This window comes from Onychostoma macrolepis, chromosome 13, assembly GCF_012432095.1.
Source record: "Onychostoma macrolepis isolate SWU-2019 chromosome 13, ASM1243209v1, whole genome shotgun sequence".
In the NCBI taxonomy this organism is placed as follows: Eukaryota; Metazoa; Chordata; class Actinopteri; order Cypriniformes; family Cyprinidae; genus Onychostoma; species Onychostoma macrolepis.
Window position 1 is genome coordinate 28118089 of NC_081167.1, and position 27668 is coordinate 28145756.

General features: G+C 37.3%; 2 protein-coding genes and 1 pseudogene across 8 annotated transcripts in view; 1 reads left to right on the forward strand and 2 right to left on the reverse strand.

The window, feature by feature from the left end:
* Positions 1 to 163: 163 nt before the first annotated feature.
* Positions 164 to 3284, forward strand: marcksl1a (MARCKS-like 1a). Its single transcript, XM_058796733.1, has 2 exons — positions 164 to 426; positions 1889 to 3284. Exons 1-2 carry the CDS (start codon positions 355 to 357, stop codon positions 2477 to 2479), a joined length of 663 nt encoding a protein of 220 aa, XP_058652716.1. The 5' UTR covers positions 164 to 354; the 3' UTR covers positions 2480 to 3284.
* A 3601-nt stretch (positions 3285 to 6885) lies between these two features.
* Positions 6886 to 16971, reverse strand: LOC131551812 (tripartite motif-containing protein 29-like; annotated as a pseudogene).
* A 2122-nt stretch (positions 16972 to 19093) lies between these two features.
* Positions 19094 to 27668, reverse strand: part of LOC131552733 (tripartite motif-containing protein 29-like) — a 108625-nt gene continuing 100050 nt past the window's right edge. For 4 of the 7 annotated variants that reach the window (XM_058796720.1, XM_058796723.1, XM_058796721.1 and 1 more), the window contains 5 exons: positions 26890 to 27123; positions 26636 to 26792; positions 24508 to 24549; positions 20266 to 24374; positions 19094 to 20173 (listed from right to left, as the gene is read on the reverse strand). In XM_058796720.1, the coding sequence (XP_058652703.1) occupies positions 24286 to 24374; positions 24508 to 24549; positions 26636 to 26792; positions 26890 to 27123 (522 nt within the window). In that variant the 3' untranslated portion in view covers positions 19094 to 20173; positions 20266 to 24285. The remainder of the gene's footprint in view (positions 20174 to 20265; positions 24375 to 24507; positions 24550 to 26635; positions 26793 to 26889; positions 27124 to 27668) is intronic. The other 3 variants (XM_058796718.1, XM_058796717.1, XM_058796719.1) reach the window with 3 other exon arrangements.

Here is a 27668-nt window from a genome sequence, read left to right on the forward strand (position 1 = left end):
CGGATCCAGTAATCTGCTGGAGTGTGTGTAGTGGTGTGGTTGAATGGGGCAGATGAAGCTCCAGCCCTCTGGTGCAGATTGGGCAGCGTAGCTGCTGGGTGGAGTCACCCAGACAAATACTCACACTTGTAGCTGTGAAACTCTTAGTTTGCTCTCCCCACAGAGCCGTGTGGATTTACTAGCAGAAAGCAGCCTTTATTTGTGTCTGCTGAGCACAGCAGATTAAAAACACGCCAGGAATCTAAACGCTCGCTCACCGTCTCTACTGTGTGGGTTTGAATTTAAGGACCCTCTGGGTTTTTTTTTTCTGCCTTTATTTTCATTTTTAACATTTTGAAGAAGACACAAAGGAGGATGGGTGCTCAGTTGACTAAAGGTGAAGCTACAGTGGACGGAAAAGCCGTGGCTGATAAAGCCAATGGTCAGGTGAGGATCTACGAGCACTTTTATGATTAAACTATCAGCATTCTACTATATCTAAATGGGATCTCAATACATTTTTTCTTTTGCCTTTCCGTAATCCCATTTATCCAACAATACACATTTTACAATTTAATCTTTGAATTTGTTACATTTTTTGATTATCAAATTGGTTATGTCTACAATATCGTTTCAGTTCTGAAGGAGGCTTTTGTGTTGAACCTTTTTTTATTATTATTATTTTGAGGGTTTGAGTTGGAAAATTTGTTTTAAACCTCTCTCTCTCATCTGTTTTTTTTTTATGTCTTTTTAAACCCATTTTAGTTAGTTTAGTTAGATACCAAGCAGACTCTGTGGTTGTGTGTTGGCGCTGAAGCTGGCAGTAACCCCGAATTGAGAACAAAAGGTTGCAGAGCTGCATGCAAATGATGCAGAGCGCTTCTGCTGATCTGCAAACAATGCAATGCATGCGTGAGTGTCTGTCTGTGTGTGAATGCATGGACCATTCCTCTGGTACTTCATTAATAATCATTCTACCCATCCCCCTTAATGCATATGCGCCCTTCCCCCTCCGTATGTAATAAGATAGCTCTTTTCTTTATTAGTCAACTCAATGCATTATTTTGCATATCTTTATGCATATGATTTAAACACCCCAATACTTGCACAGAGCAAGTTACTGTATCTTAAAGCTATAGTGCTCGGCTGATACATCATCTGAATGGCTAGTTGTCAGATGGCCTGTAAATGCAAGAAAAAAGAAGTGTTTGAGAGCGAGGCGTTGTTTTAAACATCGTTTTAGGGTTGCTGTCTCCCGTTTCTTTGTTCTTTCTGGTAGTGGCTGGTTTTCTAAGCAGTGGATTATATTTAGTGGGTCAATATCGCCTCTAGTGGATTCAGTGTGTAATTACACTACGTACTTCTGCTTTTGGGTTTCTGGGTGTTGCTTTTGTCTTAAATGTAATTATGTATAACAATCCTCAAGAGTCTTTTCTGCCTGAAAAAAAATATACTGTTTTCTAGATATCCTGAATTAAGCAGTAATGTATATCTATTTTGGCTATTTTAAGGTTTAAGCACTACAGTGATGAGCAGAGTGATCATTAAATCTCAGTTCTTCTAATATTGCTGTATTGTGAGTTTTACTTTTACATAAAACAGAGATTTATTTTTATTTTTTTATTTTTTTAACTAGTGATTTTAATATTTATTTATAGATGAAAATAGAGGTACATTTCCACTGAAGGACTTAAAAGCACTTGGTATTGGATCAAAATGAGTGGTAGCTATATGCTGTGAAAACATGGCAAACACATTGTGCTATAAACCATCCTATAAAAGCAAGCATTTACTATTTACTATGACTACAAAAACAAGCATTTACAAGCATAACCCCTTTGCTTTTCTACAGTGTGTGTGTGCCAACATGCATTTGGCTTATCTTCCCTCATTCTGCTTTTCTCTTCAGGAAAATGGCCATGTGAAAACCAATGGTGACGTATCTACCAAGCCAGATGGAGAAGCCGTGGCAGCAGACGGAAATGGAACCGCGGAGGTTGCCAAGGAGGAGGCCGCCAAGACTGAGGCAGGAGATGGCATCGAAGCCGCCCCTGCCACCGAAGGCGATGCCGCCAAATCCGACGGTGAAGCTGCAAAGGAAACCAAGAAGAAGAAGAAATTCTCATTGAAGAACTCCTTCAAATTCAAGGGCATTTCCCTGAAGAAGAACAAGAAGGGAAGCGAGGAGGCAGCAGAGCCCGCGGCCACGCCCACCACCGAAGACAAGCCCGAGGAGAACGGCCAGGCTGCTACAGAGACCAAAGAGGAGGAGCCTGCTGCGGCAGAAACCAATGAGACACCGGCACCTGAAGCGGAGGTGGAGGCGGAGCCCAAAGCAGAGGCGGAACCCAAAACAGAGGCAGAGCCTAAAGCAGAAGAGCCCGCCCAGGAAACAGAAGCCGCGCCCACAGAGGAGACCCCAAAATCTGACGAGACCCCGGCCCCTGCTGAAGAGACCACGCCCACCACAGCCTCGGACCCGGAGCCGGCTGCAGAGTGACCTCACTTCACTGTGGCAACCTAGACTGTTTATCTTTATCCTTTTTTCTTTTTGAGATTGAAATATATAAATATATATATAAATATATATAAATATATGAGACTTGAGCCACAATCTTAAAGTTACAGCAATAGTACAGAGAAACCGAGTTCTTTCACCATCTTTGCTGATAACAGTCTCTAGTTCACGGTTTGTCCGGTCCGGTGTCAGTGAGCTCCGTGCTGCCGCACATCAAGAGTGTTTTTTTGGGGGGGGAATCGGGCCGGGAATTGCTCTGTGTATGGATTGGAACGACTGATGGAATTTCCGCCTCAGAGGAAGAGCAGCGGATGGAAGAGCGTGGCTCCCTGTTCACAGTCTTTTCAGTCATTTTTCTCTTTTAAACTTCATCCGATCCTTGATTTTTTCAGGGCTGATGAGTAAAATGACAAATTGTCCTCTTTAGGAGATGGTTATGGGACAATGTAAAACTACAAAAAACAAAACAAAAAAAATCTTTTTTTTAAGTGTTTGAATGGCTCTACATTCCAATTTTTAGCCCTGAAAGCCGTAGGGTGTCAGAAGATCTGGGCGAGTGAATAGGTTTAGTCTTAGTCTGTTTTTAATGATGTTTTACAGTTTTAATCAGATCCAGCTACACATTTCAAAGTTTACGACAAAGGGGAATTAAACCACTGCTTTTATCAAATATATATTTTTGTTCTTTTAAGTCTCTGTACATACATTTTCTGACTCTTTATTTTGCTAACATTTCCAGGTGTTAATAAGATGTTGTACGATTAGGCCAAATAAATGTTTGACCCCCCTTGTGTTTGTTTGTTTTCCTGAAATGGAGTGCTTTTCACAAGAAAGTCATTTAAACAATAACAAACAAACTTCATCTTCACAAAGAAAATGTTATATTACTATTCAACATTATGATGCACATGTAGCTGACATTCAAGCTCTTTCAGATTAAAAAAAAGAAGAAGAGGAAAGAAGTAGACTTGTTTTAATTCACACAAAGGAACTGAAAGACTGTAGGAAGATTTTAAAGTTTTGCAGGACAATCACATCATTAAAGGGATAGATTACTCAAAAATTTAAATGCAGCCATACTCCCCCTCATATAGGCCTATGCATTTCAAAATAAGATCTCAGTTCGGAGTGCTTTTGTCCATACATAAAAGTCAATGAGGTCCAATATCCCTCAGAATTAAGAAAGAAGAAAGAAAGTCATACCATTTTAGAAATGTTAGAATTTTCATTTTTGTGTGAAGTATTTGCTGTAAATAATGATAGCATATTTTACAAGCTCTCCACAAAGGTTTTTGATAAAGAGTGGTGTTTTTGCATAAAGAGTGGATTTCTTCTCTTTAGCAATTAGCTGCTCAGGTAAGTCAAATAAACACTCCAGGAAGACTTCAGATGTTCAAAGCATCCTACACATAGATATAATATTAAACACATGTACATTTTTCTTTCTAAAGTGTTAAAATGCTAATTGATATTTCTGGTAATTGAGATGACTTTCTAGCCAATGTAAGATCCTACTGGATCAAAGTAGCCTACCTAAAAATAAGATTAAACTCATCTGTGTTGACAAAGCGATTGATTGTTCTCTAACTTCAATCAGCAGCATTAAATACAGCAAGAAATAGAGTCTAGATTTTGTGCATATTGTCTGCATTTAACAATCAAGGCACATTCAAAAGTTGTAGTGTACACATAAATGTGTCCTTTGTCTTTAGCCACCATGATGAATGCTGACCTGCTCCTCCTGCCGGGGCAGGATAGTTAATGCATCCTTATGAGTTATGGGTTACTTTTGTATGTTATTTAGTGTGACTCAAGGCAGAAATGGCCTGCATCACAAATGTGCATACTATCCATCCTAAATTCTACGTGATATTAGTCATTTTCAATACTATTTAGGGCAGATAGGGTGGATAGTATGCACATTGGGATGCAGGGATGGAAACTGAATGGCTTTTTTTTTTATTCTAACCCATTAGGTTATAGTAATAAGTAAATCTATACATTTACTTGTTACAGAACTGTCACAACCTGATGGCCAGCTATCACAAAATTGAAAAATACAATGGTACATTTATTGGCCATTCATTATCGAAATCACTGATGAAATGTGATCTTGGTTGTTTTTGGTGATTTGTGCAGATGATGTTTGGATAAAGGATGTTAACATTTTTAACAGAAATAACATGCTTCGGAAAAAGTTTTTTGAAGATATGTTTTGTTATAGCACCACCTAGTGTTTACAAACCCCACCTGCATAATGTTTTGTAAAAACATAGTGCTAATTGTATTAATATATGTTTGGAAGAAGAAATAAGATGAAACAAAATTATAATCCACACAAAACATAAATGTACTAACAAGGTTCTTTGCTTAGATGCAGACAGGCTTTCTTCAATTTTGGAGTTGTTACACTCAGACTTTTCATGGTACTTTAGCCTTTACAAGCATAGGACATTCTGCGTAAACTTCACTGCCAATGCCCTGCAAACAAAGTTCAAAGTTTTCAGAGTAAGCTTTTATATAGGAATAAATGAGTAAGAGCAAATAATTGATTAATAATTGATAACTATGGTTTGAAAACATGTATTTGCTAAAAGCCAAAGGGTCTAAAATCTGATGCCCATTTTCAGAGCCACTGTAAAACAGGCATGACTGCAAATCAATTAGAGTTTATATTAGCAGGTTTTATGGTGACATCCAGATGCATCTTAACTGTGGTTTAAAATCAGTTAAAATCAGAGGATAATGGGCCGCTGATCTGCGAGCTGAAATGGGAAATAATCTTTATTTTGAAAATTAAACAAGCATGTTTCAGCACAAACACATAACACTTAAGTTCACCCCAAAATGAAAATTCTGTCATTAATTACTCACCCTCATGTCATTCCAAACCCGCAGCAACGCAACTGCAATGTTCCCAGGTCCAGAAACATCGGTAAAACAGTCCATGCGACATCAGTGGCTCAACTTCAATTTTGTGAAGCTACGAGAATACTTTTTGTGCGCAAAGAAAACAAAAATAATGATTTTATTTAACAATTCTTCTCCCCCCGAGTTACATCTTCTGCCATAAATAAGTTACATAGGTTTGTTATTGATCTTGTCACTGTGCTTCACTGCTGCCTGTGCAGACTGTTAGGACATGCACAATGTGTCAGAAGTTTGAAGTGTTTCGTTACATTCTAGGTGTATCATATATTGAATTTAAACATTACGTTAGTGTGTAATGTTTTGATGTTAAAACACTTTATTATATCCACAATACTTATCCTTAATATGCAGAGTCAACCATAATGTAAGCCATTTAATGGATGACTTCTTAAAAAGTTTAAATACTGTGGCATTTTCTAACACTGGAAACAGTGCTCTTAGGTTGAGTGAAGAGGTCAGAGTTGTTTTGTTTGTATGGCTTTGTTACTCCCTGCTGGTAGACGCCATATATGACACCATCTGGCAGCATTTTGGAGCCATTAAAAAAAAAAAAAAAAAAAGTAACAACTAAATCTCATAATGAAAATAGGACATGCATGTGCATTTTTGAAAATCCTGAAAACATTCCTAAGGTTATATCATATCATAGACGTTTGAAGGTAAATATAGATACAGAAAAGTCAAGCATCAATAATGTTCTACTAACTTTTACATCAACCATCACATTTAGTTAATTTAGACACCATTGATTTTCAGTATGAAATGTTTTATTTTTAGCTACTCCTGTGGATAAATTTGCAATAAATCAGAATACTGTTCTTGAGCTATAAAATAAAATATTTACTGGATATAGAGTAATTTGTATTTTTATTATTATTTTTATTTATTTTATTTTTTTATTTTTTTTGTGCTAAAAATAGCTTACAATTATCCATAAAAATACAATCATCAATCCATTTTCCAAACCTGTAATCACTTGTAATCATTATTTGTGTGAATATATCACCTCATCTTACCGTTTTTTGTTGTCCAGACTCATAATGAGGCCAAATATGAGTTTGACAGTATGAAGCCAAACACACCAGACAAGACTTGATGGCTTTGAGTTTTCTTCCTTTACATACATCACACTCCTCACTTCTCAAAACCTAGCTGGTGCCTCCAGTTTTATTCCCTATCAAATGTCAGCCAGCACCATATATTTGCTGAGATTTGGTCTTTGGTTGAATGTAGTCCTGCATTTGGGGCAGCTGTAAACTCCTCTATAACACTCTTTATCTCGGCATCCCTTAATACAGTCCATACAAAAAAAAAAAAAAAAAAAAACTGTGTCCACCAGATGTAGTCCCTGGGTCCTTAAGCAGATTCAGACAGACTGGAAAGTTTAAAGGATTTATAATAATAATAACCTTTATTTAACCAGGTAAGTCAGTTATGACAATGATGACCTGGTAGCATAAGAGGCAGCATAAAAAGCAGGTACAATACAATGAAGATATAATACAGTTACAAATAACACAATTATAAACAGTGACATATAAAAACAAGCAAATATCTAAAAACAAGTACAATGTACTATTGACTGAATTAATTTTTTAAAGGAACAGAGTGAAATGAATGAACTAAGCTTTAAAGTCTGCTGCAGATGATTCCATTTATCTTCAGCAGAAAACTGAAAGGTACTTTAAGTATGCAGAAATTAATAAAACTATGATTATGAATATTATGAAGTGACTGTAAATATAACAGAGTTTTCCCAATAAGAGTTTTATAAATGAACAGAAACCAGTGAGATTTGTTACGATAAAGAAAACCAATATGCGTTTTAACCTTTGTGAGCAATACATTTATGTGAGTTTCAAATGATAATTTGCTATCAATATTTGTAGCATTCAACATAATCGATCTCAGAGCCATCCAATGAGAAAATTTTAGGCGGATATTCAACATGTGGTAGATTTCTGTTAAAAACATACATTTAGTTTTATTTGTATTTAAAACTAAATGAAGACTAAAGAAAGCACGTTGGATGCAAGTAAAACTGGCCTGCAATAAAGATAATGCAATGGTCAGGGAAGAACTTAATGTATAAATGATAGTGTCATCAAATGTACATGAGAATCGCCTACAGCAAGAGCAATGTCATTAACATAAACATTAAAAAGTATAGCCTCCAGTATGCTTCCTTGTGGGACCCCTTTAAATAGGGGCAGGGGATTTGACAGAAGCCCCTCCTCCACCCTTATTGATTGTGAACGACCAGAACAGTAACTCCTGAACCAGGCAAGACAGCTCTCAGACAGTCCTATACTTCTTAGCCTATCCAGCAATATTTTATGGTCCACAGAGTCAAAAGCCTTTGCCAGATCAACGAATGCAGCTACAAAATACTCGTTGTTGTCATGGCACATATGATGTCATTGAGTTTCTGAAAATGAAAACTCTCTATATATTTTTCAAAATCAAGTCAAACTATAAAGAAAGACAAAAATGTAAATTAGCATGATAAACAACAACTTCCTTCAACAAATGGTTGTAGAATTATGAAGATATGTTTGTTATAGCACCACCTAGTGTTAAAATTTGACAATATTTTGTGTGGCTTTTCATTACCCTGTTCAAATGTTTTTGATAATTTTGCACAACACAGATTTATGTTTATATGATTATATGTTTATTTATGACTTATAATGTGATCCCATAAAAAACAACTGCACATACAAACAATTTAGGCATAAAAATAATCTATATACTGTATGTATATATATATATATATATATATATATATATATATATACAGTGGGGAAAAATGGGAGCTAGAGACCTGGGAGCTAGAAATCTTGCTGACTGATAGGGGATCAAATACTTATTTCACTCATTAAAATGCAAATCAATTTATAACTTTTTTGAAATGTGTATTTGTTGTTGTTATTCTGTCTCTCACTGTTCAAATAAACTTACCATTAAAATTATAGACTGATTATTTCTTTGTCAGTGGGCAAACATACAAAATCAGCAGGGGATCAAATCATCCCCCCCCCCCCACTGTTTACACACACACACACACACACACACACTTGTACTTGTTCTATTGTTTTTTGTTCTGTCACTGTCATTCTGTTGCACTGTGAAAGCTTCTAGCTTCTGTCACGAAAACAAATTCATCATATGTGTAAACATACCTGGCAATAAAGCTCATTCTGATTCTGATTCTGATTCTAACATGTTCATATAGACTTCATATTGTCTAATACAACTCTTTTTCTTTCCATGTAGGCTTCATTCTGAGCACCATTCATCAGATTCTGGTGAGTCAGGGCTAACTTTATTAAAAAGAAAGAAAGAAAGAAAGAAGAACAAAGAAAAGGAAATAGAAAAAAGAAAGAAAGAAAGAAACCTATATTATTCAATGGGTACAAAAAACACAAGATCATTACATACTAAAATCAAGTATTATATATGAGTTCCTTGTTAACAGTAAGTAGACCTGGTAACATATTTAATTGTACTGTTGGATTGGCCTTTAAATCAGCTATTTAAAAAGTTCTCCTGTAATGTAACTTTATGACTTTATTTCTTCTGTGGAATTTTAACCTACTTTCATTACACAGACAAAAACAAAGCCATTTTTCAAAATATGTTTAATGCACAGAACAACATGAGAAGAAGTGATAACAAAAACACTGTCCTTACATCCACTATCCCTTCAATATTTAATTAATACTTACTGTCATCGTCTGATGAGAGGTATGAAGCTGAAGCCACTGGTGAATCCACTGGAACAATAGAAATACTGGATGAGTAAATACATACATACAAACATGCATACATGCATAAATAAATAAATCGCATGAATAAATAAATAAAAACTCACTGTCTTGGAGCCTAGTGGTTTTGAAAATTTGGACATCAGCAACTATTTAAAAGATAATACAATGAATTATTTTATGGCATTTTATTTATTTTTAAATTAGCCAGTATCCCCGAATCTTGTGGTGAAATCAGCTGCTAATGAGCACTCCACCTCAAATTGTTAAATTTTTACACAAGCTGACACAATACAGTACTTGTACTTTTTGGTTCACAAACATGATATATCATGGCACTCAACATAGGCCTACTGTGCTACACACTAGAGATGAAATGATTACCAGTTTGATGATAAACCACAATACAATTTTCTGCTGTTCCATAAGCGCCACCTGCTGTCAGACAGTGTATTTACACTTTCGTTCACCCTGTCTGCCAGCTGTTTGTGTTGAGACCAATGTGAAAATTGCACCAAATTTTTGTTGTAAATATTAATTGGTAGATGGAAAACAAGCTAATGTGCATTCAAAAATAACAACCTTTTTTTTTTAAGTGTAGTTTTTGAACACTTCCAGCATATTTTAATAATACAGTGATATTATTGATAACCGTGATCATTTCGGTAAATATAATCGTGATATGAAATATCATACTGTTTCATCGCTTCTACAAACTTGTAAAATTCTGAATGGTTCTTGACAGTGTTACTTCACCTTTCTTTGATATTTTGTCCATGTGCTCTTTACAGAGTTTGACCAGTTGGCTGTTCAGCGCTGAGACAGATTCTTCTACATTCTCAAATGTCAAGAGGTCATTAACATCCCTGGGTGAAGTTGTGTACAGATACACTCCAGATTGAGAAGAGTAATTCTGTAATTAAAAGAAAAAACAATAACTCTTAAATAAAAGACTTAGAATCAATAAAACTGTAAGCATTTCATTAAAAAAAAAAAAAAAGCCTTTCTGTAGATCATACTACTTATACCTGGAAGAAATGAATGTAATCCTCTGTATGTAAAATTGGTCCCAGTTTATCATTCTCCTTTTGCAGATTACTGATCTCCTGCTCCAGTTTCTGTATGTGTTCATTAATCTGTCCAGTCTCCCTCTTCTCCTGAGCTCTGATCAGTTCTCTCACCTCAGTCCGTCTTTTCTGAATAGAGCGGATGAGCTCATTGAAGATCCTTTCACTGTGCTCCACTGCTGCCTGTGCAGAGCGCTGTCAACATACAGAAACACAGGACATAATTGGCAATGAACTAATGTTTACATTCCATTTTAATTCTGTTTAAAATTCCCCACAAACATTCATCCAGGACTGTGATACATGTGATCAGGGCCATAGCACCCATAATAAGTGTTGGAGTTCTCCAATAGTTCTCAGTTGTCGTGTCGCATCGCAACAGCTAGAAGCTGTCTACACTGGACACAACAAAGTGACCACTGCAAATTCATTTGTCCTTCATTTTGGAAGTGGCTCTCGCTCTTGAAGTACATCAGAAATCGAATGGGGCATCAGTTTACTGTTGGGAATTTATTGTGTCACATCGTGTCTCGCCGCATCCAGTGTAGACAGACAAACTTCATTAAAGAAGAAAAAATGTATTATTAATTTCCTCTTAACTCATAATAGTTAGCAATCATTTGTTTGAGTTCATTTAAGGAATGATTATTTTATATGTAAGCGCACACAATAAAAGAGAGAAGGGGCCTGTCCAAATACCCACACTTGGTCACTTGAGTACGTAAGCACACAACAGGAAGTAAGTGTATCCCATCATGCATCATGTTCTGTGGTCTTCATGCCCACTTGAACACTAAACGCAGGAAATATGTCATGTAAGTAGACAAGTGGTAAAGTGCAAAGACCTCAGTGGTGTCCCAATTCAAAGGCTGCATTCTAAGGGCGATTGCATCACTGCGGTGTGACAAACGGTGTCCCAGTTCAAAGGCTCCTTTCAAATGCAGCCTCAAAATGCGCCCTTCGTTCCTTGGGCAATGAAGGCTACAACAGGTGGACCCTTCGCGGCCTACCCTACCCCACCCCAGAATTCATTCTGTCATTGCGCCAGAGAAATCGCAGAATTACACTTGCGAAGTGTGTATACATACATGTTCACGAGTTTGCACTTACATATAATCGGACTGAGCAAATAGTAAGCTTATTCGGTGTGCTGTCATGAGGAAGAGTGAGGAGTTGGGGTGGAGGAGGTATGCCGGAAAACTAAACATGGGACAGAGGTATGTTGGCTCTCTCTCTCTATATAGTCATGGCCAAAAATATCGGCACCCTTGGTAAATATGATCAAAGAAGACTGTGAAAATGAATCTGCATTGTTAATCCTTTTGATCTTTTATTTTAAAAAGTCACAAAAATCTAACCTTTCATTGGATAATAAGAATTTAAATGGGGGGAAATATCATTATGAAATAATGTTTTTCTCTAATACACATTGGCCACAATTAACGGCACCCTTTTATTCAATACTTTTTGAAACCTCCATTTGCCAGATTAACAGCTCTAAATGTTCTCCTATAATGCCTGATGAGGTTAGAGAACACCTGACAAGAGATCAGAGACCATTCCTTCATCCAGAATCACTCCAGACCCTTTAGATTCACAGCTCCATGTTGGTGCTGCTTCTCTTCAGTTCACTCGTTTTCTACAGGGTTCAGATCAGAGGACTGGAATGGCCAGCAGAAGCTTGGTTTTGTGCTCAGTGACCCATTTTTGTGTTGTTTTTGAGGTTTGTGTTTGGATTATTGTCCGGTTGGAAGATCCAAACATGGCCCATTATAAGATTTCTAACAGAGTCAGTCACTTATTGATTTTTTTATTGATGTCCAGGTCCTCCAGCAGAAATATAGGCCCACAACATCAAAAATACAGCAGTATATTTCATTGTACACATGGGGTGCTTTTTATCCCTGTGTTCACTAAACCCATCTTGAGTGTTTGCTGCTAAAAAGCTCATTTTTAGTTTCATCTGACCATAGAAGCCAGTCCCATTTGAAGTTCCAGTCGTGTCTGATAACTGAATATGCTGGAGTTTGTTTTTGGATGAGCAAAGAGAATTTTTCTTGCAACCCTCCCAAACAACATGATGATGTAGGTGCTGTTTGACTTTTTTTTTTTTTTTTAAGGTTTTCTGACCCGAGACTCAACTATTTTCTGCAATTCTCCAGCTGTGGTCCTTGGAGAGTCTTTAGCCACTCAAACTCTCCTTCTCACCATGCATTAGGACGATATAGACACACGTCCTCTTCCAGGCAGTTTCGTAACATTTTATGTTGATTGGAAATTCTTAATTATTGCCCTGATGGTGGAAATGGGAATTTTCACTGCTCTAGCTCTTTTCTTAAAGCCACTTCACTAATTTGTGAAGCTCAATTATCTTTTGCTGCACATCAGAAATATATTCTTTGGCTTTTCACATTGTGATGGATGATTAAGGGAATTTGGGCTTTGTTTTCCTATTTATATTTCTGTGAAACAGGAAGCCATGGCTGGTCAGATGAGACAAAAATTGTAGTCTTTGAATGCCATAATACACACCATGTTTGGAGGTCAAATGGCACTGAACATCACCCCAAAACATCATGGTGCAGCACTGGCAAAATTCATATACAGGTGCATTTCAATAAATTAGAATGTCGTGAAAAGTTCATTTATTTCAGTAATTCAACTCAAATTGTGAAACTCGTGTATTAATTAAATTCAATGCACACAGACTGAAGTAGTTTAAGTCTTTGGTTCTTTTAATTGTGATGATTTTGGCTCACATTTAACAAAAACCCACCAATTCACTATCTCAACAAATTAGAATATGGTGACATGCCAATCAGCTAATCAACTCAAAACACCTTCAAAGGTTTCCTGAGCCTTCAAAATGGTCTCTTAGTTTGGTTCAATAGGCTACACAATCATGGGGAAGACTGCTGACCCATGAGTGCTGTACAGAGTGCTGTATCCAAGCATGTTAACAGAAAGTTGATTGGAAGGAAAAAGTGTGGAAGAAAAAGATGCACAACCAACCGAGAGGACCGCAGCCTTATGAGGATTGTCAAGCAAAATCGATTCAAGAATTTGTGTGAACTTCACAAGGAATGGACTGAGGCTGGGGTCAAGGCATCAAGAGCCACCACACACAGACGTGTCAAGGAATTTGGCTACAGTTGTCCTCTCCTGAACCACAGACAACGTCAGAGGTGTCTTACCTGGGCTAAGGAGAAGAAGAACTGGACAGTTGCCCAGTGGTCCAAAGTTCTCTTTTCAGATGAGAGCAAGTTTTGTATTTCATTTGGAAACCAAGGTCCTAGAGTCTGGAGGAAGGGTGGAGAAGCTCATAGCCCAAGTTGCTTGAAGTCCAGTGTTAAGTTTCCACAGTCTGTGATGATTTGGGGTGCAATGTCATCTGCTGGTGTTGGTCCATTGTGTTTTGAAAACCAAAGTCGCTGCACCCGTTTACCAATAAATTTTGGAGCACTTCATGCTTCCTTCTGCTGACCAGCTTTTTAAAGATGCTGATTTCATTTTCCAGCAGGATTTGGCACCTGCCCACACTGCCAAAAGTACCAAAAGTTGGTTAAATGACCATGGTGTTGGTGTGCTTGATTGGCCAGCAAACTCACCAGACCTGAACCCCATAGAGAATCTATGGGGTATTGTCAAGAGGAAAATGAGAAACAAGAGACCAAAAAATGCAGATGAGCTGAAGGCCACTGTCAAAGAAACCTGGGCTTCCATACCACCTCAGCAGTGCCACAAACTGATCACCTCCATGCCACGCCGCATTGAGGCAGTAATTAAAGCAAAAGGAGCCCTTACCAAGTATTAAGTACATATACAGTAAATGAACATACTTTCCAGAAGGCCAACAATTCACTAAAAATGATCTTATGAAGTATTATAATTTGTTGAGATAGTGAATTGGTGGGTTTTTGTTAAATGTGAGCCAAAATCATCACAATTAAAAGAACCAAAGACTTAAACTACTTCAGTCTGTGTGCAATGAATTTATTTAACACACATGAGTTTCACAATTTGAGTTGAATTACTGAAATAAATGAACTTTTACACGACATTTTAATTTATTGAGATGCACCTGTAATTGAAGGAAGGATGAATGGAAAAATGTACAGAGACATTCATGATAAAAAATCTGCTGCCATCTACCAGGATGATGAAGATGAAATGAGGGTGGATATTTCAGCGAGACAATGATCCCAAACACACAGCCAAGGAAACTCTCGATTGGTTTCAGAGAAAGAAAGCAAAGCTGCTAGAATGACCCGCCAATCACCTGACTTGAATCCAATAGAAAATCTATGGAAAGAATTAAAGATCAGAGTTCATAGAAGAGGCCCACAGAACCTTCAAGATTTGAAGACTGTTTGTGTGGAAGAATCACCAAAATCACACCTGAACAATGCATACGACTAGTTTCTCCATATAGGAGGCATATATTCGTATATTTTCTTTCTCAATTAACTTCTATTAACTCAATTAAATCAACATTTGTTATGACCATCCTTTGCGTTTAAAGCAGCTTTTGTCCTCAGTGCACTTGCGCATAGTTTTTCAGGTAGTTTTGCATGTAGGATTCTTGAAGCAGCTTGGAGATGTTGCCACAGTTCTTCTGGATTTAGTCTGTCTCAGTTTGTTCTGTTTCTTCATGTCATTCCAGACAGACTGGATGATCATCAGATAAAGATCTCTGTGTGGAACACTGGCTTTTTGTCAGACTCCTTGTGCAAACAAAAATCTCACTGGATTTTTACAATGTTTGGAAATATAAACTGATATTCCCTACTGAAATATATTTATATAATTGAAGTTTTATCTATAACCTACATATGCTTTACATTCACAATAAACAGTACAAAAATGTGTTGTAAATGTATACAGTATGTCTTGTGTTTGATTTGTAAATGTATACAGTATGTCTTGTGTTTGATTTGTAAATGTATACAGTATGTCTTGTGTTTGATTTGTAAATGTATACAGTATGTCTTGTGTTTGATTTGTTAGTATTTGCTGCTATTGGCTTTTTTTTTGTCAATCACATTTACCTTATGAGAATCCACAGCCTTCCTAAATGCCTGGACCTTCTTGCCTATATCTGTGATTTTCTGAGTGAAATCCCTCTTTTTTATTTTCAGTTCCTCCTGTGGGTGAATTTGTAATACATAAGAGTGACTTATGAAGTAATAGCAATGTATGGTAACACTTTATTTTGATGGTCCACCAACAGACATTCTATTGACTGTTCACAACTTTGCAAGCATGTCAACTTATTCTAACCTTAACTTAACATGGTGTATTATTAACAGTCTAATGAGAGTTAGTTGACATGTAGTTGCAAAGTTACTTACACACTTCTTGTGCTTAAAATTGAGTTATTTCTGCTTATAGGGGGAAAAAAAGTGGTCTGGTACTGTATAATTTTCATGAAAATATTACAGTACTTAATGCATTTAGTCAATAAAATAGCTTTTTCATGATACATTTGTTTATATGTTGGGCTATATTCACTATATAACATAGTCTCTTGTATGTCATCGCTTAAATAACGATCACATCATCTTACCTGTTTTTTAGTCATTTCAGCTGCAGCTGAGACTGTTAGATGTCCACTGTGCTGATTCCCCATACAAACTACACAAACACATTTCCGGTCATTATAGCAGTAAATCTCCAGTGCTTTATGATGTTGAGAGCAGATCTGCTGCTGTAGATTTGAGGAAGCGTTTACCAGTTTGTGTTTTTTGAAAGCTTCAGACTCGTAATGAGGCCGAATGTGAGTTTGACAGTATGAAGCCAAACACACCAAACAAGACTTGACAGCTTTGAGTTTTCTCCTTTACATACATCACACTTCACATCTCCAGGCCCAGCTGGAACTTCCTGTTTCATTCCCTCTACAATTTCAGCCAGGATAGTGCTTCTGCTCAGAGTCAGCCTTTGGTTGAATGTCGTCCTGCATGTAGGGCAGCTGTAAGCTCGTCTCAAAGAATGATCCTGATCCCAGCATCCCTTTATACACTTCATACAGAAACTGTGCCCACAAGTTGTAGTCACTGGGTCCTTAAGCAGATTCAGACATATTGGGCAATTTAAAGGATTTTGAGTATCAAAGACATGTTCTGCCATTTTGATGCTTTCAAATGCAGTGGAAGATTCACTGTATAATAACAGGGGTTTTGAAACTTTTGAAATAGGAATGGGAGTGGCTCCTATGCAAACATGACAAAATGAAAATGAAAGTTAAAATAATGATCAGTATTTTCTGCCTCTGAAAGTTTTTGCAAATTTCATCTGCTCCATATATACATATATATATATATATATATATATATATATATCTGCATCATCCAGAAAAGAACTATATACATATAAATGTAAAATTCAGAAATGCATAGTCCTACATTTGCCCTACTGTAAATACACCCTGCTGCACAATTCTCAAAACACTCAAAAGATCCTGACAAACAAGTTGAGATCATACTTTATGTATGCACAGCATTGTCTACCGTGTTTGTCAGGTTCTTCCAGTAGTGGTAAGCCTATAAAAGTTAGATACAGTGGAGTTAGACAGACTCACAACACGGCTGGCATTCCACAGGTGCTGGTTTTATACTGAATATCACAAAATAAAACAAATCAGCAACAGAAATGGAACAGATTTTTTGCCTGTATATATGTGATGTGTGCAAAGAAGGAAGCACTCAAACTGAACAGGAAAAAAAAAAAAAGAGAAGGCTTCTCTTAAAGGGATAGTACCCAATAGAGATGCGCGGATGAGCTCAAACGTCACCCGAATCCCCTGCTTCAAATAAATTATCCGCCCGCCACCCACCCGCACCTATATTTTTCTCTGATATAAATAACCGACCCGACCCGCACCCGATCGTCACTTTACAATGATTCTAATTAGACTAATTCTTATTTTTGCACGATGATATGATGAATGGATGGTTCATTTTTAACAGCAGATTCAGTGATGTGAGAGCTGATATACGTCTGCCGCGCATTACGGCTCCGACGCGGCCACCGGAGCTGATCACGGTCGCTCTAGTCAAGTCAGTGCTTGTGTTTATACCCATAGACAGTGGCGCCTGCAGGTGTACGGCTGCACGCACTGTGCGTACCATGAGCGCTCATGCTGACCTGAGATTTTCCCCGCAAACATTTCAGCAGTAAATTTGGCCCGTGTATGGGAATACAACGAATTCATGACAATGTTTCACATTCAAGCTACCCTTAAAATTTATAGTTAAAAGTTCTTTAAAATCATCTGGAATGCAATAAAGTAATTTTAAAAGCTGTTTTTAAAGCATTTGCTGCATGGATTAAAAAATAGGCTAATAAATAATTCATATATCAGACAAAATTGGTTGCATAAAATCCTTTAAATTTTAAGGAATTCAGAGCAGAGCTACATAAAAATCTGAAAAAATATAATCGGGCCTGTTTTAGGCATTTCCTTATTTTTATATTTTAGATGGTGATGAAAAATGACTCACCATCTCCTCATTGGACGTGCCTTTAGAGAGAAATGCATCTTTACGGATTACATAATGAAAGAGTTTTTGTTTTCGATTTGAATTATTTCATTTTAAAGTAGTAATTTAAAGCTTTCTATAGATATATTTATCATATTTGTGACTCAATTCGTTGAGTTTCGGTTCATCATTGTGAAGCGCTCCTGTTCAAGACGAGATGGCAAGCGCATCCTCTGTTTTCCTTTTATTTATTATCGTTTTGTTGATATTGTGAATGCACGCAAATAAAAGTAGACCCTTTACAGTTACGAATGATGTATTACTCTTACCTCTATGAGCAAAAATTACAGTGTATTTTAAGTTGTTTCTACTATCAAGAAAAAATGCAAATGACCGCTCTGGCGCCTCCATGTCCTGCAAAGTGCGCTTTAGCTTCCACTCTTCACACAAACGATTAGATATGCACCTAGCACACATTTATATAGATCATGCTAAAGCCCCCCTAAAAATGGCCTAGCGACGCCCATGACTGTGTCCAAGAGGTGTAAAATGTGTGATCAATTAAAATGTTCATCATATCTTCCTCACAGTTAATAAATAAGATCCAATGAGTTGTCATCTGAAAATAATAATAATAATAGTATAATTTTAAAAGTTGCATATAATTAGTCTCAGATGATCTTTGGGCAAGTGATAAAGCACTGTTACCCTGCGCTCCATTCAGAAGGGCTCATCCCTATGCCCTAATCCCTTCAAAAAGTTTACCCTCCAGAGTGAGAGCTTCGAAGGGTTGAAGGGTGTAGGGGACCAAACAACTGTTTCTTGAAGTGCCCTTCGCGTCATCATCCCGTGCCCACACGGAGGCTCCGTCATCATGCAAAGAATCTGCACAAAGGATCATGGGAGCCCGAAGTGTACATCAGTTGTACCCTTCGAAATCCTTCATTCCGAAGGGCCCTTTGAAGTGGCCAGTTTTGAGCAGTTCGGTTTGGAACGACCCTTCAATATGGCGGCCATGATTGTTTTTACTCCGAAGTGCCCTTCGGAGGGCGATATATCCCGTTTGGAACGCACCGTTAGTGTGATACCTTTCTTCATCAATGGTTGCAGAATTATAAGGATATGTTTGTTATAGCACCACCTAGTGCTGAAATTTGTCATATTTGGAGGGGTTTGTCATTGTCCTGTTTAAATGTTTTTGATCTTTTGCACAACACAGATTTATGTTTATAAATCACAGACTTTTAATGTGATTCCATTAAAAACACTTGCACACAGAAATATTTCAGACAGGAAAATAGTCTCAGAGGAGATCTGCACTTTGAGTTACATTGTAAACACCCATGGCAGTCAAGCATCAATTATCTCTGTCAGGCAAATCACTTCTTTATGATTTAAGATTTCTTTATGATTAATTTGTTTATATATATATTTTTTTTTGTTTATATATTTATTCAAATGGTTGCAGAGATATGACAATATTTTAGTTTTAGCACCACCAAGCCATTGATGTGAATCATCAAAAGATACATTGCACAACATAACCTGGTAACTAAACCTGGAAAAATATTGAATTGTGCTGTTGGATTGGCCTTTAAATCCGTTATTTAAAAGGTTCTTCACAAATGAAAATTCTGTTAACATTTACTTTTCATTCAAAAACTGTATGACATTTTTTTTTCTTTGTAACTTTATTCTAATTTCATTACACAGACAAAAACACAGAGACATTTTTCAAAATATCTTTCACGCACAGAACAACATGACAGTAAGTGCTAACAAAACACTCCCCACCTGATGCGAAAAAATGTAAAAACTCCCCTCAGGAAAAGTGTAGAACCTCCTGGTTTGATGACCTTGACCTCAACCTGACACACCTTCCCATTGTGGCTAGGGAAAGTCTGTGTTACCAGTCCAAGAGAGGTCATTCATTCTGTGGTACTTAGCTGTTCTTGAGGAGGACAACACTTTCTCATCTGCCATTTTTTGCGTGCCTGTAGGGTTGGTAGGAATTGCATCTGTCCCAGAATGTGTTGGAAAGGTGTTGAACTCGCCGTCACTGGCAATTGTACAGGTCTGCAACTCACCTGCAGGTGCAGCAGGTGCAGAGTTCACCTTTTTTGTGAGAATAACCACTGGGGTGAGAAAGAACAACTCATCAGGGTCCGTTGGCACAGGAACAAGAGGCCTAGCATTGTTAATGGCTTCTACCTCTGCCATGAAGGTCACCAGCACCTCGTGGGTAAGTTCAAGAGTTCTTCTTGAAAAGCCAGTCATTCTTCCCGTGTTCCGCCACAGTGGGAAGCATGTGGAGGATTAAAAGTCAAAGTGCATCTTTGATCTGACAGAAATGTCTGCACAGTTTTGCTGTCAATGTTTGAAGATATCTTCAAGTTTGTGCCATGGTCTGAACGAATGTGTTTGACAGGTCTACACAAAGCAAGAAAACATTTAAGAGCATTTATGAAACTGCATGTGTCGAGGGATTTTATAATTTCAATATAAACAGCTCTTAAACTCACACATGTAAGAAATTACAGCCCACCGCTTGCTGTGAGAAAACCCTCCTCTTGTCCGACGTGAGAAGACACTCCAAAGGCCAAACACTGGTGGCTTGAGATTGAGGTGAGATGTCCTCCCCCTCTCCATGATGCTCAGTAGCAGGGTCTACCTCTATCCAGGGCTTTCACTTTTTACATTCAGAACATTGGACTTTAGTCTTACAGTTCTTGCAGTGCAATGTGTAATGCTGAAGAAAAGAATTTAAAAGCACATAATTCTCTTAAAATTGTCTTGTTAGTGTCATTGGGCTTTCCCTGAAAAGCATTTAGAGGATGCCGTTTTCTATGAATGGGACACAGTTTATCGCAGTCGCCAGATTTTTTTGAGAGCTCGCCAGTATCAGTGGGAACTCTGTAAGGTCCTGTCTTGTGTACAGAGATTTCTCTTTGTACTCTTGCAGGCTGCACCAACTGATGCCCACTTTTCGTGTATTCAAAATCGGATTGACACCTCTTGCCATGTCTAAGAAAGTGAAGCAAGGCAAGTCTCCTTCTGCCTTAGAGGACTGAAGCTCCATTAGCAAATCGCTTAATTTTGTCAGTTTAGCATAATCTTGGTTGGCTATCTTAGGAAAGTTGTCAATTTGTTTGAACAAAGCATCTTATATTACTTCAGTTGAGCCATAAGTCTGATCACCTCTGTCCCATGCCATAGCCATGCTTGTGGATATCTGATATGTATTGCCCTTATCTGCTCAACATGATCTTTTGACTTCTTGCCAAGCCACTTCAGCAGGAGATCCATCTCTTCACTAGGGGTCAGGTTTAAATCAGTAGATGCAGTCTGAAAAGATGCAGTTGGTTTGGACAGTAACATTTTGTTCAATGCGTTGTGTGGTTTCCAAGGGAGCAGAATTTAAACTGAGCCTGCAACTGTGTTTGTCAGTATTCCCACCAACAGCAGCTTCAAGCGCCTCTACTTCTGCTGCAGCTGCCTCTTTCTTATTGCTTGAGCATTTCCATAGATGCCTTCACCTTGGCTTTTTGTAGCTTTATTTTAACTTCCTCCTCTGTGAAGGCAAGATATGCTTTTGCTGCTTCTGCTCTCGCCTTAGCTGCTGCTGACCCAGTATATGATGTTGATTGTGCTGAAGAACATGAAGCATGAGAGATGTTTCTGTTGCCTGGTGGTGTATTTCTCCAAACACTGATAATCTGATAGTTGTCCACTGGCTGTGTGTGACAATGCTTTTATAGTTATCTGCCAGCTTACATTGCATTATCTTGCCTAAATGTCTTGGTTTCACTGTGCTGCCCTCGGTATATGTTCTGTATATAACTTGACAGGTAAACTCTTTGCTAACATCATGACACTGAAGACAGTTAGCTACTTGTTCCATAGGTTTATTGGGAAAGTAAAAGCTGCAACATACAGGCACAATCAACACTTAAGTTTGCCCTTTAACATGTACAGATATACTCAAACTCAACCAAAATGAATTAAATGCTTGTCTTTCCTTTTACTGTTACAAGTTTCATGAATTTAACAGGCAATTCTAAATGCAATGTATGTATATTTACCATGTATTCGATATCCCAATCATCATTTTATCTATACTACATTTATATGAACATTTATGACCCATGCTGGCAAAATGAGTCGGAATGAGCAAATTTTCAAAAATGAGTTATTTTCACATTCTCCATTAAAATACCTTTAAAATGATGTACGACTTGTTGGAATCGGACAAAAAATTACTGAGCTACAGCTGTTCGAAGGCAGTAGAGTTAGAAGAGTTGATTTTGATTTTCTGAAGATTCCAAAGCAAAATCACCAAGCAACGTTGTACATTTTCTTCCAATTTTTTTCTTAACTATAATGACTATATTTTTAATCACAATATAGTTATTTTTTATATTATCTTTGTTATTAAAAATAAGAACAAAGATGCAAATAAACAGTAGTTTAATCAAGAGCAGTGAGTGATTCCGTCTTTTAATATTTGATTAACATTGAGACAGATCTATATTAAGACCTACTGTAATGCATGGATCCCCAACCCTTTACTAAACGTTCATGTAAGACATAACATTATGTTTTGCAATAATGTACTTTATAGGGAGAGGCGCGTCTTATGCATGTGCTTTGCAAATGTCAGTCAGCAGTGCAATCGTTTTGTTTTCATCAGCATGGGTTTGAAAATCATATTTCACTGGTTTGGACTTATGTCATCGAGAATTCGCTATGAATATTCACAAAGCTGGAATGCTGCACTTTGCAACAATAGACCTACAACGTGTAGTGAGAAGCAGCAGCAGTCGTCCATAAGTGAGCAGAGAAAAAGGTACTCCTCTCAGAAAACGTACAAATAAAGATCATTTTAGATGTTTAATTACTATTTGGAGCATTGGGATCGCTAGAAGAGGGCTTAATGAACTCATTTTTGTGAAAATCTCAAATTCGACCAAAAAACACCTCTTTTACCATGTCAAAATCAGCTCTGTTTTTAGCAAGCCATTCTAGTCCATGTTTCTTTAAATGCTAATGAGCTCTGCTGACCCCGCCCCTCTCTTCCTTGGGGTGACCAGCAGTACTGTTTACTTTAGCTGTGAAACTGGCTAACTAGCACATTATTAGGAAAGGCGGTTTGCAAAGATTCATAAAAAACGTTATACTCACTTCTTCTGTAGATAAAGCTGCACGAACATAGACGCATTTAGGCAGATCGGCGCATTCCCTTCAAAACTAAAGTAACGTTAATCCTCTGCGTCTTCAGTGGCTCAGATGTCGGGAGTAAATGATGACTGCTATATTCATTATTACGTCCAACATCAAAACACCTCAATTGCTTAATCGGAGACATCTTGTCTTCCCCTGCACCGGCGTCGACACAATGGTGGACAGCTCTCAGCTCACTCAGGGCGGGTCTAAGGTAAGACGGTCTTGTCAATCAACTATCATGGGAGCGGCCTGTGCAGAACTATGTTATTCTGACAGGAATCTCAGAACAGCCTGATTTGAGAAAGGGGATTTTAATATAGGGATTTAAAAAAAAAAAAAAAACACTGGGTGGATTTTTATCATTATAGGGTGGATGTGTACACACAACTTGAAAAGTGAATTTTGCATCCGATGGGTTGCATCCTTTAAGTGGTAACAAAATAATCTATGTTATACTCACATTCATTGTCTGAATTAGAAGACTACGCACTCTAAAAAAAATGCTGGGTTATTTTTTTTTTAACCCTAATGCTGGGTTGAGACTGCTGGGTAAAGACGTGGGGTTGAAAATTGGTCTTAATCTGGAATGCAGACGTGAAAGAGACCACGCACGTCGCATCAACAACGGACGACACCAGTGTGAGAAGCCACCATTTTCTCAGGGTCTTCAGATGGAAGCAAGTGAAAGACAGTTTATGATAAGCAAAGATTTAAAAACTATAGTCATCATTCATTGTTTGTGTCCAGGAGTATTTAGAGATTTCATGGAAGGTGGAAAAAGTCCGAAAAGAGCTTACATTGAAAAATACGCGGACACGGTTTTTGACTCAGAAATAGTCTGAACGGACTCTTTTAATGAACAGAAGAGATACTTTTAATACAGTGAGTTTGTTATGTCATATTTATGGAAGAGTTTTACAATATTTACATTTTTGAGATGCTAATAGTGGGTTATTGACAGATTTACATCGTATTTCTTTTTGTGATTAACCTGGCTGAATGTAGTTTCCCAAAGGAAACTGTGTTGTGTAATAAAGACTAATTATTTTTATGCTGTTGAAGTGATAATTGTTAAAAGTAATGTTTTGCATGTAAAATTTCAGACTTGTTGACATTTTGAAGACTCAAGAGACACTCATTTTGAAGACTCAAAACTTCATTCTGAATGACCCAAATTGGGTTGTTTTTTAACCCAGCATGCTTTTTAGAGTGCAGAGGACAGTTTGGGCTGCTGAGAGAATGATTGGTGCTCCCCTGCCCACCCTTCCAAGAACTGTATATATCTGACAGCAGAGTGAGGAAAAGGGCTCAGAAAATCACTATGGATAACTCATCAAAAGCCGTCTCCTTTTTAATGCAGACAATTCTGAATCTGATTCTGATTCTGAAGTTGAAGATGACAAATCAACTGGAATCGTAGAAATATTAGAACAGAAGTAAGAAGCAGAGTGAAGAATAAATGGACTAAAATGTGGAATTATGATATATCTACAATGGTAAAATAATAATAATAATAATAATAATAAAAACAAAATACTCACTTTCTTGGAGCCTAGTGGATTTGAAGATTTGGACATCAGCAACTATTAAGAAAGATATTACAATGAATTATTTTATGGCCAAACTAAATAAATAAACAAAAAAGGTCCACTGAAGTGCTTTGAAGCACGCAGCATTAGTCTATAGGTGCATTCCATTCAACTGTAAGTGGACTGTGAAGTGGACTTCACAGGGTATTCCCCCATCTTAAGTGAGATTCCAATCCGAAGGAAGAGAACATGTTTAGTTTGAAGGGCACTGCAAACGGCAAAGGGAATAAGGGAACATTGATACATCACTTCACAGGAAGTGGAGGGGGAAAATCACCCAACTGTCATTGCGCACCACGACACCAGTTAGAACTAAAGATGGAGCAGAGCCGTTGAAAGAGTTTTTTAAAGGCTCTGCAATGGAGGGGTTGCAATAAATGTTGTTATTATTATACAAATTGGAGTATTTATGAATGGTTATGGTGATGACTGTTTTACATTTGCATATTGTATGAATAGGTGAAACTAAGTAAAACCGGCAAGAAACAGCTGGGGCTCTGACATTTTTTATTTTACATTATTTACCTCAGGAGAGTTAACTATGAGGCTGCATGTGGGAAAGAAAGCATACGAGATGAGACCACTACAATCTGTTAACAGTCTAAACATGTATATTTTGACTATATTTATTAAATACATAATTGTATATGTATTTAAATTTGAAAGTAAAATAAATCACAATATTTAATTGTTATATCATAATCTGCGTGACCCTTTCATTGCCTTTCTTTGATGACGTTCCAGGGCATTCCAAATGGGAGATTATTGTCAGCGAAGTCCACTTTCAACAGATTTCCTGTGCTGAGGGTGTTGGAAGCAGTGAATACTGCGTAGGGACCCTGTCAACCGGAACGCATCTTATGTGTTGATGTACAGTAATTTCAACTGAATCAGGAAGGCAGGGCGTAGGGACATATCAAGCAGTCCCACCCCATGTTTAAAATAGCTAATAGCATTTTGTTTATATCACAGCTTGGGCCAGAGCCGTTGAGCTTGGTAAAGCTGCATTTGACAGCATATGACAGCCACAATCTCATCCATAGCGCTATAAAATATAGCATTCTGTGTAGAATCCAAATGGGTCCGATACATTTTGTGGTCTACGCCGATTCACGCATACAAGCCGCTCCATGCTATCGTTTCTCTGGACCGGAGCAGACTGGGAGCAGTCTGTGTACGCATTGCGGTGGTTCATGTGACAGAGTCTAACAAAGCTCAACATGCAGCGTAGGTTGCATTTTGTGTGAAAACATGAAGGAAGACAGATCGCTGAGAGAAAGCATATGAAAGAATTTATGAAAAATTTAATGTATAAGGGTGAACTGACTGTCTTCAGAAAAGCTTCAATGTCATTTGCTTTTCATCTTCCCTCCATGCAATGCGCAATAAAGAAATCGTGTATAAGTGCAACGCTGCTTTGTTTACAGAGGTTACCAGGGAAACAGCTCTATTTCTGCTGTTCCTTCATTTTCATTCAGCATGTCTGCCATTTGTGTTCAGACCAATATGAAAATTGGACCACATTTTTGTTGTAAATCTTAACTGGTAGATGGAAAGCAAGCTAATGCGCATTCAAAAAATCTCAACACTTCAGATGTATATGGTAAACTATGTAGAATTGTTGATGGAGCAGGAAAAAAAAGCCTATAATTATCATTTTGACATCCTTCTCCTTAAAAATGATTTATATGTGTTTTTTGTTTTTTTTTCAAAACTTTATTTGCATATGCAGTACATCTTAGTAGATAACATGTTATCCATTGTAAGTCACCCAACCAATATTTTTTGTTTGTTTAAAATCGGCCATAATTTTTAATGTTATTATTTTAATGTTTACTCAAACAAAAAGTGCATAGTGCTGCTAATTTTATTTGTTCTTTGTTGGTTTTCAATATAAAACTTGTTGAAATGATTTTAGTGTGTATGAGTACTTTTTGAACACTTCCAGCACATTTTAACGATTGATAATATTGATAAAAATGATCCTTATGTTTACTAATCGTGATATGAAAAATCATACCGTTTCATTTCTACTACATACTTGTAAAAATCTGAATGGTTCTTGACAGTGTTACTTTACCTTTCTTTGTTATTTTGTCCATGTGCTCTTCAAAGAGATTGACCAGTTGGTTTGTCAACTCTGAGACAGATTCTTCAACATTCTCAAATGTCAAGAGGTCATTAACATCCCTGGGTGAAGTTGTGTATAAATACACTCCAGATTGAGAAGAGTAATTCTGTAATTGGAAGAAAAACCAATAAGACCAATAATAACCAATAATAACACTGTTCATTTAAAAAAAAATAAGTTTCTCTAGATTATACTTTTTATACCTGGAAGAAATGAATGTGATCCTCTGTATGTAAAATCAGCTTCATTTGATCAATCTCCTGTTCCAGATTACTGATCTCCTGGTCTAGTTCCTGTTTGTGATCACTGATCTGTGCTATCTCCTTCTTTTCCTGAGCTTTGATCATTTGTCTCACATCAGTTCGTTTTTTCTGAATATAGCTGATGAGCTCACTGAAGGTCCTGTCACTGTGCTCCACTGCTGCCTGTGCAGAGCGCTGTCAACACACGGAAACACAGAACATAATAAAGCACTTAGATAATAAAACTTCTCACACACTGTGCCAGGAAACATAATATAGCTAAAATGTTAGTTTGTAATGTTTTGATGTTAAAATGCTTCCTTTAATCCATACTTATCCTTAATAAGCAGAAAGAAACTATAAAGTAAGCCATTTTTTAGTTGGTTCCTGAAGAGTCTGACACAATCTGTACAGTCAAAATTATTTGATGAACAGATGCTGTTTTGCTTTCACTGCTCTGAAGTGACTTTGAAATATCAACTAGAAATGTCTGACCAATAATGAACATTACACAGCTAATCTGCAATTAACTAGTGTTTACATTCCATGTTTGTAGAGTGTAAAATTTTGCACAAACATCCATCCAGGATTGTGATATATGTGACCAGGCCATAGCACCCATAATAAGTGTTGGAGTTTTCCAACAGGTTGCAGTTTCCACATTGCATCGCAACAGCTAGAAGCTGTCTACACTGGACTCAACAAATATTGCAAATTAATTTGTCCTTCATTTCAGAAGT